The sequence below is a fragment of the Cololabis saira genome, chromosome 18 (genome assembly GCF_033807715.1).
Source record: "Cololabis saira isolate AMF1-May2022 chromosome 18, fColSai1.1, whole genome shotgun sequence".
Lineage (NCBI taxonomy): Eukaryota > Metazoa > Chordata > Actinopteri > Beloniformes > Belonidae > Cololabis > Cololabis saira.
Window position 1 is genome coordinate 14,639,265 of NC_084604.1, and position 10,211 is coordinate 14,649,475.

The window sequence follows — 10,211 nt, forward strand, 5'->3', positions numbered from 1 at the left end:
GAAGTTCCTGCTCATCCAGGGTTTGGAGGAGATGTAGACCTGTGTGTCATCGGCATAGCAATGAAAATGGATCCCATGGTGACGAAGGATTGTGCCAAGGGGGAGGAGGTAGATAATGAAGAGGAATGGTCCCAAGACTGACCCCTGGGGTAGAGGTTGAGGTCAGTTGGGTCAGCAACACGTTTTTTCAGGATGGGTTTGATAGCAGCCAGTTTGAGAGTGGGGGGTACAGTGCCAGTGGTGAGGGAGGAGTTAACCATTGACTACAGGCCCGTTGCTCTGACATCCGTAGTTATGAAGTCCTCTGAAAGACTTGTGTTGAGTCACCTGAAGAACATCAGGGACTCCCTGGAGGACCTGCTGTAGTTTGCCTACCTGTCAAAAAGGATAGTGGATGATGCAGTTAATATGGGCCTGCACTACATCCTACGAGCATCTCGATTCCACAGGGATGTACGCTGGGCCTCTGTTAGTGGATTGAAGCTAGGCACCATCATTCCTGATATCTTCCACTGGAAGCTCACTCCACTCAGGGTGCCCACCTCCACCTGTCAGTGGATCAGCTGCTTCCTGGCTAACAGGAGGAAGCAGGTGAGGTTAGGGAGGGTCACATCCAGCACCCGGATCATCAACTGTGGCGTCCCTCAGGGTTCTGTCCTTCTACCACTGCTCCTCTGCCTCTATACCAAGGCCGCTTCTCCTTTGTGCAAAACTCCTGAGGTATGCAAATAACATAATTGGACTTAACCAGGATGATGGCTATTAAAAATAAGTCTTGCATAGACTTTTTATATTAATATTGCAATTCTCTGGTTAACAAGCTCTAGCAATTGCTTGTCTAAAATTACATGAACCATAGAAAGTATAAAAACAGATAAGAACACATCAGAACTACTTTGTCCGCAGGTGTTTGCAGTTAATGTTATGACCTCTGCATGGCATAACAGCTGACAGCATGTAATTTAAAGAGCTACAACAAGCAAGTAAGCAAGGAAAATCTGTTACTCATTAAAAACTATAATCCTGATCAAAGTTCTTGCTCTGCTGCTGCCTTTATGGGCATGTTTACACTAGCGTCAGAGAAACACCTTTCTGTCCAAAACACGACATGGGCCCTGGAGGAGGTTTGATGAAAGTCGTTGCACTGATTGCAGTCGTTGTGGTTCTGAAGGTAGGCACATTTAAAGTACTTAAAATCCCCTTGTGAAGCAGGAATTGTGAAGGACAAAGACTCCACTAATGTGTTGAATTGTTTGTTAGGTGCAAGCTTTTCCAGCACCTCCAGGTTGGTTTCTTTGACTGTCCCTCCATAAAATAGACTCTTTTGGCTGCTTCTTTTTTTAACTAATGAGGATTTTATCCTACAGATGACAACGCAGATGCAGGTGAACTAAGGGATGACATACCAGAGATCAATAGAGGTATGATCCTTTTCCTCAAACGGATACTGTAACAAACATTAAAGTTTTATTGAAAACATCTTCACAAAAATGTTATGATTTGCACAGAATTGGGTGACCTGTTTGAGGGGGACATTGCTGTCAATGTAAGTGCAAAGATAATCGGTGTAGAAACTATTTGTCAAGGACCCAAATGCATATTTCAGGAGTGTTTCTTGTGTTTTGCAGCCAAGAAGAAATGCCATCCTCGATCAAACGAGAAGATGGAAGTTTCCCATACCTTATATCTTAACCGATTCTTTAGGTATGCTATCCACCACCTGTACATTGCATTTTGATTAAAAAAATCGAATTATTTACAGACTTATTTCTTGTTCTTTAGATCTGAATGCAAAGGGTGTGATCCTCCAGGCTTTTGAGGAGTATCGCTTGAGATCCTGCGTGGACTTTAAGCCTTACGAGGGAGAGACCAGCTACATCTCCTTTGCCAAACTCTCCGGGTGAGCTGCATTTTAATAGCTCATCTTTGCTGTTGCTCAACTTTATGGTTATGGTGACAAAGAATCAGTTTTGAGAATGCTGATTTGGTATTCTGCCCGATGTAACAGTAACAGTAGCAGTTTACATTTTTATTTCCAACTTTTTCAGATGCTGGTCATATGTTGGAGATGACCGAGAGGGCCAGAACGTGTCCATCGGGGCCGGATGCGACACCAAGGCTATCGTGGAGCATGAACTCCTCCATGCTTTGGGTTTCTATCACGAGCAGTCTCGTTCAGACAGAGACGACTATGTTAAAATCTGGTGGGACCAGATTGAAGAAGGTGGGTCATACTTAGTTTATCTTTGCTCTGTTCAGGACTTCTGCTTTATAGATGCTATAAATGTTTCCACTAGAACTAACATTTTTTGCTATTGAGGTTCGGTCTACACAAAGTGAGCATCGTTGTAAAACCTGCATTGAATTAAAGGAATATGTACATATAGGCTACTGTATATTTTTGAGTGGAATAGCTTTTGATGGAGAGCAAGACCAGCAGCTGCCTAAAGTGAAGGCTATAAATGATCATAGATGTTTTCAGTTCAATTCAGGTTTATTTAAACAGTGCCAAATCACGGCAAATGTCATCTCAAGGAAGTATAAAACTAACAATGATAATAACTGGCTTACGAAGGAAGCCAACAGATTTAATTAAAACTTTTCCTCAATGCAATCCCCAATCCTGAGCAAGCACCGGGCGACTGTGGGAAGGAAAAACTCTGGCAGAACCAGACTGCCAGAGTCTGGTGGAAGGGCGGCCATCTGCCTTGATCAGTTGGGGGTTGAGAGGAGAGGAAGGAGCAGAGGACGGCAACAACAACAGTCATTCAACAAAATGGCATCAAATAGACAAAAACCTCAAATGCAGTTTAGGATTGAACATATCGTTGATAAAGGATTGCTAGAGGCCACTCCCATATGGTCTAGCGGTTAGGATTCCTGGTTTTCACCCAGGCGGCCCGGGTTCAACTCCCGGTATGGGAATGTGTTTTACATCTTACATCAGTCAATCACACCACATCAGTCTGGAAGGGTCTATGACACATATCCTACTACCGGAACCCCCCTCCCACACTATTTGGAAAACCTTGAATTGGCAGACCTGCAAGATCGGGTAGGCTTCTGGACCTGACATAGTCAATACGTACACATGCAGCGATTCAACATGGTTGCAGATCTGATCAGATAATGACATGCAGAAGATTGGATCAACTTGTCTGATTACACATGCTGTTCTGAGATCAGACTGAATCAGATTGAATAAGCCACTGTAACCAGAGCATGGCTGACTCCGTGACGCTAGGTGGCGCTGTACCCGAGGTAACCATGGTAACCATTTCAACAAAGAGCCAATTCCGGTTGACCTCCGCTTAACAACAAGGAAAGGAAAAAGTGCATTCTAACTGCTTTCCTATTAATAATCTGTCTAAAACAGCCTTTCTCAACCTTTTTTCAGTCATGACACCTTTCAAAAGTGAATAAAATCTCACGACACCCCAGAGTAAAATATAATTAAAAACCGCACTGCATCGCTCTGACTGTAAATGCATAAGTCCTGTTTATTTTGTAGCAATAACTTGAACACGTTAACTGCAGCAGAGTAGAAGTCATCGTTCACTGTTGTGCTTGGTTGCCACGCTGATGGACAGAAACTATGGTGACTTTTAAAAGAAAAGACTGCCTAAAGAGACTTTTCCAGCCGGCTTCACGCCGGCTGGAAAAGTGAAGCCTGATTTATGGTGCCCGCGTTAAATCAAAAAGGTTAAAAAGTTAAAAAGAGGAGAGGACGGCAACAACAACAGACATTCAACAAAATGGCATCATATAGATAAAAACCTCAAATACAGTTTAGGATTGAACATATCTTTGATAAAGGAAAACTAGAGGCTTCCATAATAATAAAAAAAGTAACCAGAATCCAATTATAAGTAAATTATTTCTCTGTACATGCATTGGGGCTGTTTGTTGGACAAGTTATGATAGAGGTCAGAGGCTGATAGCTAAACTCCGTCTCCACAGGCAAAGCTCATAACTTCAATAAATATGAGGATGACTTCATCACGGATCTGAACACGCCCTACGATTATGAGTCCATCATGCACTACAGACCGTTTTCCTTCAACAAGAATGAAAGCATCCCAACTATCACCACCTCCATACCGTACTTCAACGACATCATTGGCCAGCGGCTGGACTTCAGCGAAGTGGACATCACCAGACTCAACCGCATGTATGACTGCGGTGAGTGTTTCCCGTCACGGTTAGACTCACTGATGTGGGAAAGCATCCGCCTGGTGTGAGCCCACCTTTAAAACCTCTGACGAAGGAGGGTTTACTTCCTTTGTCACACAACTCTAGTAGTTTGGAAGATTCTCACAAAAGCTATTTACATTTCAGTTTTTTGCTGTTTTTAAGTCATTAAGATGCTGGAATTAACAAAAAGGTGAACAGTGTTTTTTTCAAGTGTAACGCACAGTGGAGGTTGAGAAGTAAATTAAGAAACGCTGTCTTCATCTCATTGCTGTTATTCATTATCTTCTGGTCTGATTCAGCCAACACACACACTCTCCTGGACCAGTGCTCCTTCGAGCTGATAAACATCTGTGGAATGATCCAGAACGAGGAGGACAATGCAGACTGGGTCCAGACGCTGACCAGTCCAGTGGACACGGATCACACCCTGGGAGGGCGTTGCAGAGGCACTACATCTTATTCTTAATTCAGCTTTAAAATGCCTTAACTAGTTATAACAAACTGTGCATTAAATTATGCAACAACTGATGTATTTTAGATTCTGGATACTTCATGAAGTTTGACACCTCTTCTGGAGCTGTTGGCAGCAGTGCCCTGCTGGAGTCTCGTATCCTCTACCCGCTGAGAGATGAACAGTGCCTGCAGTTCTTCTACAAGATGACTGGAGCTGCTGGAGACAGACTGGTGATATGGATCAGGACTGATGATGGGACAGGGACCGTCAGCACACTCACAAAGATCTACACCATTACAGGTATTTTTCAGTGGATTTCAGAAGAAAAGGTTTTATCGTTTCGGTCCATGTGCTGTGAAGTGACTGGGTCTAAGATCCACAGAAGGCCGTCACATGTGCTTATTCATTTCTTTTTTTGTCTCTCAGGTGATGGAAGAGATGACTGGAAAATCGCTCATGTGACTCTTAAAGTGACAAAGAAGTTTCGCTATCTATTCCAAGGCATCATAGGATCACCCGGCTCCTCCGGTGCCATCTTAATTGATGACATCACTGTCACTGAGACTGTGTGCCCGAATGCCGTCTGGCAAATCCACAACTTCACTAGTGTTCTGGCCACCACTCCTGTTAACACGCCGCTTAGAAGCAAATGCTTCTACAACTCCGAGGGCTACTCTTTTGGTATGAGCATTTATCCAAATGGAAGGGAGAATACTTACCCGTACTATGTCGGCCTTACCTTCCACCTTTGCAGCGGGGAAAACGATGCAGTGTTGCAGTGGCCAGTGGAAAACAGGCAGGTCACCTTTGTTGTCATGGACCAGGACCCAGATGTCAAACTGAGCATGTCTTCCACAAGAAGCTTCACCACAGGTATGCCGACACAAGAAAAGACAAGGCAGAGGAAGGTGGTAATCATGTTAAAGCCACAGTGAAGTTTGAGACAAAAGTATTACGTTTTTTTTGTTTTTTTTACAGAGTAAAATTTTACTTCATGGAGCAATTTAGCACTCAAGCATTTGTTTGTTTTTTGCCAAAGTGTTACTATTTTGTTACATTTTCATTAGTATTACAAAATCAATGACACAGCACCAGAAAACAACAAAATGCACATTTAACAACCAGTCAGTGCACATGATGAAACATTTAGCAGCTAAAGATGCTAAATGTTTCCTGGAGGATTTGGTGGAGACCAAAAAAAGACCAAGTTAATATTGAATTTGCTGAGACATGAGCCAAATTAATGCTTGTTATGGTGAATATCTTCTGAATCTGTACCCAGCGAGACATTTGTTGACATTCTTGAAACTAAATCAATTCAGTAAAAATACTCACATTTTACATTACAAAATACATTTTACAGCTTCAAGCAAATCCCATTCTTTATATGAACTACAGCAAACAGAAAAGATAAAAATGAAAACCAGACAGCAGACAACTACTCTTGTTACATGGTAGATAAGTCATAATTCATGTCATCATTTCTGCTTTAGATAAAAAAAGCTCAGGTTTCTTTGTCAGTCCATTCCGTCTGTTTTGTTTATGTTTTGAAGAGGACTGTTTTAAAACAATTCGTAACCATATAATGCACCAACTTTTTCCTGTGGACAATTTTTCACCATTTCTTTTTTTTTATATAATGGTTGCAATGTGCACATGAAGTCTTTTGGAAAAATTACTGCCCCCCCTCTTTTTCATTTAGAGAAAAACATTATAAAAATCACGATTTTTATGAGTCTTACTAGTACGCAAATGCAACCTCATACGAACAGCATCATATAACTTTGTGCAATGTGCCGGAAAGTTACAATCATATGCACAATACAAAGTTTTCTGCATATGGCTTTCATGGGTTTTACGTAGATTAAAGACGGAAGCACATTTGAGATTTGAAAAATTGCATCTGAATGTATGTTTTTCCACATGCAAAGAATGAAAAAAAGTAATGTATAAACTCGTGTTTTTGTAACTATTATCTTATTTAGATTCCAATGCCCTCTGGAACAAACCAACGGCTTCTTCAGGAGCAGTGTGGGACGAAATCTGCCAGTGTTACCGCAGTAGGGACTATGGCTGGGGGACTTTTATCTCTCACTCACAGCTGCAGAAGAGAAACTTCCTCCTGAACAATGACCTCATCCTCACTGCTGACTTCAATGGTTCGTGTCAGAAATATGAGCATTTCAACTGGGCAATGTATTTGATGGTATTTTGTTAAAAATGCATGTTAAACTGTTTTTTCTCCAGATTTGACCCACCTGATTAAGAGTGAGGTGCCTGTGGCACCGGAGAACAAACGCAACGATGTCACAGGTGGAAATGAAGTCGATGAGGTGGAAGCGAAAGAGAAGACTTCAAAACACAGATATGAACGCGCTGTGAACGCCTGTCCTCCTATGATGTGTTTTAATGGAGGGGTGTGCGTGGTGGGTGACGGGAAACCCTTCTGCAGGTTGGTGTTTTATGTACAGTAATATGTAAATTTCCCATTGGGATTGGGTACCCTTTGCTCCAAACATATATTAGATCATTTTCTTGCAAAAAAAATTCAATATTGAACAATGGTTCAGATCAGTGATCTCTCCAGAGCTTCTACCTTAAAGGTCTATGCATACTTCATATGTCGTCTTCAGTAATGCGTGAAATGTTGGCCCAAAACGGTACAACAGATGAGTTCAAGGCAGGTCCAGTGGACTTTAATCAAAGGCGATAGGATGTTGGATCGATGGGTATTTGTTGGACTATTGAGTGTTCAGAATGCTACGCTGGTGAAGAAGAAGTCATCCAAGAGGTCAAGGTTGTCCTCAAGGGCTTGTATCAAGGCAACTAGACTTTCTTCTTCATGGGTCTTGAAGTTGTTTCAGCATCCATCCAGAAGACTTCCTCAGTTCAACCTGACTGGTGGGGAGTTTTGAACTGTTGTTGGGAATCTTGGGATTTGGAACAATTATAAGGAAAACCACAGTTTTATCTGTAATGTGATTTTTAACATTTTTATATTATAACAGTTTTCCCTTCAAAATGAAATCAATTTAGAGAGCCAACTAGGGTACCAACTTTTATCATGGCATGACAGGACATCCAGGCATGTCCACTATGTCTTATAACAGTGGTCTTCATCCCAGGTCCGCAGGACCCCTGTTCTGCATGTTTTAGAGGTTTCCCTGCATCAACACACCTGATTCTAATTAATGGTGGTCATCAAGGTCTGCACAAGTCTGTTGATGACGTAGTCATTTGTATGAGGGTGTGTCAAAGCAGGGAAACATCTACTGCATGCAGGACAAGGGGTCCTGAGGACGAGGGTTAAAGCCCCTGTATTATACAATTTAAGCGTAATAAAATTCATAGATTTCTGGGATTTGGACAAAGACAGAATTTACGGTCTCCCTCCATAAGACTCAGGGTTTAAATATAATGGTCAAAGCATGAACAGATTCTAGAATTATCCTTAGATAATGTATAAATCTGCACATAGCAAGTCTGAAGTGCTACTGTTCCTATAACTAAATAAGTTATTTTTAAGTCTTTTAATGGTGATTTTACCAGCCATGTGAAAAAATTATTAATTGTACTTTTAGCATTAACTGAAATCAGTTACCCGTGAAAAATTAGGCATTTTTAATACAACTGTATGCACACACACACACACACACACACACACACACACACACACACACACACACACACACACACACACACACACACACACACACACACACACACACACACACACACACACACACACACACACACACACACACACACACACACTAACACACAGACAGATACATCGATATAATACAGATATATCGAGGGTTAGTGCCAACATTGGCAAAAAATAACCTTATTTTTTATATGCAATTTGCTCTTGCTGCAGCTGCAGGTTTTCTTGTGTTTCTTTCTTTTTCAAATCGGTCCTCTGTTTTTCAGGTGTGGATCAAGCCAGGGCATCTACTACAGTGGTGACAGGTGTGAGATTTGGAAACTAGACGGAGGCATCTTGGGAATTCTGATCGGTGGCGCAATAGGAACTGTGGTCCTGTCGCTGGCCATTTTCACTGTCATCAAAAGAGCTCAAACAAACACACCTTAGAGGTTTTGTGTGTCTTCGCAGTGAAGATTGAATCAATTATAGATGGAAATATAAGTATCCATTAAAGGCACTGGACTAGTGTTTAAAATTAACCTCTTATATCTGCATCTGTTTGCCAAATTCATGAAAATACGGAATTACTTTTAAAACGTTGTAATTAACTAGAAGAAGTTAATTTAAAAGCATAACTTCGGTCTGTACCAGACTAGGACAAATGAGCCCTGCAGGGACTGTGGTTGATTACAGAAATCTGTTTTATATGAAATAAAAATGAACGACGGAAACTTCATAACACATCTTTATTTTACTACATATATAAGTTACATACATGGCTATACAAACATGCTATACTGTACATCTGATGATTCATGTAAATTTACAGACTTCATTTTAAATAAAAAGATCCAACAACCCAGATTTAATAAAAGTGGATTTTGTTCTATATACAGTCAGCATTTAAAGTTTTAGTACACCTGATAAGAAAGCTCCAATAATGCTATCATTACCCCTGCAGGTAATTAAAGCAACTCTATGTAATAATAGCACCTTTGACCACATGGAGGCAGCATGTCAGAATGTAAGAGAGAAAGTTAAGCCACTGTGTTAAGTTTGCACTTGCATACTTGGTAAGTACAAGTCAAGAGAAGGTACTTTGTAGGATGCAGTTCAGTCTTTCTGCGGTTGGAACGGCAGTGAACTTGATCACAGTTCTGCTAGCAGTCTGACGCATACTCAACAACAGCTTCATTTAAAAGTTTAAATTAACATTATAAATTAAAAACAAATGCAGGATAATAATAAAACCTGAAATGTACTGTTGACTCCCCTTGCAAAAGTGTATAATCTTTACTTTGTATGTGTTTTTCAATAGTTACAAGTTTTTGTACTTCAACGGTTATAAATAAAGTTCTGCAGATGAAGGAAACACAAGATTGTATAAGACTGTCCTTGATAAATTAAATGCAAAATGTATTCAAGGATACATTTCCAATGCTGGCCTATGCAGTCTCGATAAAGTGGCTACTAACAGTGGCTATATATATATATATATATCCTTTATTTAACCAGTTAAAAAACTCATTGACATTAAAACCTCTTTTTCAAGAGTGATCTGGCCAAAATGGCAGCATAAAAACAATACAACAATACATACATACAAACACTACTACTACGACAAATGCTACTACAAGACATGCCAACCCGTCGAATCAAAAGTGTCCCTACATTAAGCATTTTTCCAAGAGCTGTACGGCCATTGCTCACCATTTGCGTGTTATTTACAATTCAAATGAAGGAAAAAACACATCTGCTACCATCAAATAAGAGGGAGAACTAGTCTCGCTACAGTTTGGTATGTATCATCTGTAAATATCTACTATAAATAACTTTCACTGTTAATATTCAACATCAGACCTCTATTATTAACTTTCCTTGTTTCCAGAGCAACTTTCTACATTTCTGTAAGTC

At 40.6% G+C, this 10,211-nt stretch overlaps 1 protein-coding gene and 1 non-coding gene across 2 annotated transcripts; both read left to right on the forward strand.

Annotated features, from left to right (window-relative positions):
- Positions 1 to 1,039: 1,039 nt before the first annotated feature.
- Positions 1,040 to 9,674, forward strand: mep1a.2 (meprin A, alpha (PABA peptide hydrolase), tandem duplicate 2). Its single transcript, XM_061746811.1, has 14 exons — positions 1,040 to 1,171; positions 1,261 to 1,285; positions 1,368 to 1,421; positions 1,509 to 1,546; positions 1,629 to 1,704; positions 1,783 to 1,900; positions 2,049 to 2,224; positions 3,961 to 4,182; positions 4,494 to 4,640; positions 4,733 to 4,948; positions 5,075 to 5,521; positions 6,634 to 6,807; positions 6,896 to 7,100; positions 8,582 to 9,674. Exons 1-14 carry the CDS (start codon positions 1,109 to 1,111, stop codon positions 8,742 to 8,744), a joined length of 2,124 nt encoding a protein of 707 aa, XP_061602795.1. The 5' UTR covers positions 1,040 to 1,108; the 3' UTR covers positions 8,745 to 9,674.
- trnae-uuc (transfer RNA glutamic acid (anticodon UUC)) lies at positions 2,854 to 2,925 on the forward strand. Its single transcript has one exon. It is a non-coding gene; the product is annotated as a tRNA-Glu (tRNA).
- Positions 9,675 to 10,211: the final 537 nt, after the last annotated feature.

Excerpts from the sequence above, each read along its gene's own strand:
- mep1a.2 (XM_061746811.1), top strand. The coding sequence starts at position 1,109 with ATGGGCCCTGGAGGAGGTTTGATGAAAGTCGTTGCACTGATTGCAGTC. Across the intron at positions 1,172-1,260 it reads CAGTCGTTGTGGTTCTGAAG|GTGCAAGCTTTTCCAGCACC; the intron begins GTAGGCACATTT and ends ATTGTTTGTTAG. Across the intron at positions 2,225-3,960 it reads GTGGGACCAGATTGAAGAAG|GCAAAGCTCATAACTTCAAT; the intron begins GTGGGTCATACT and ends CCGTCTCCACAG.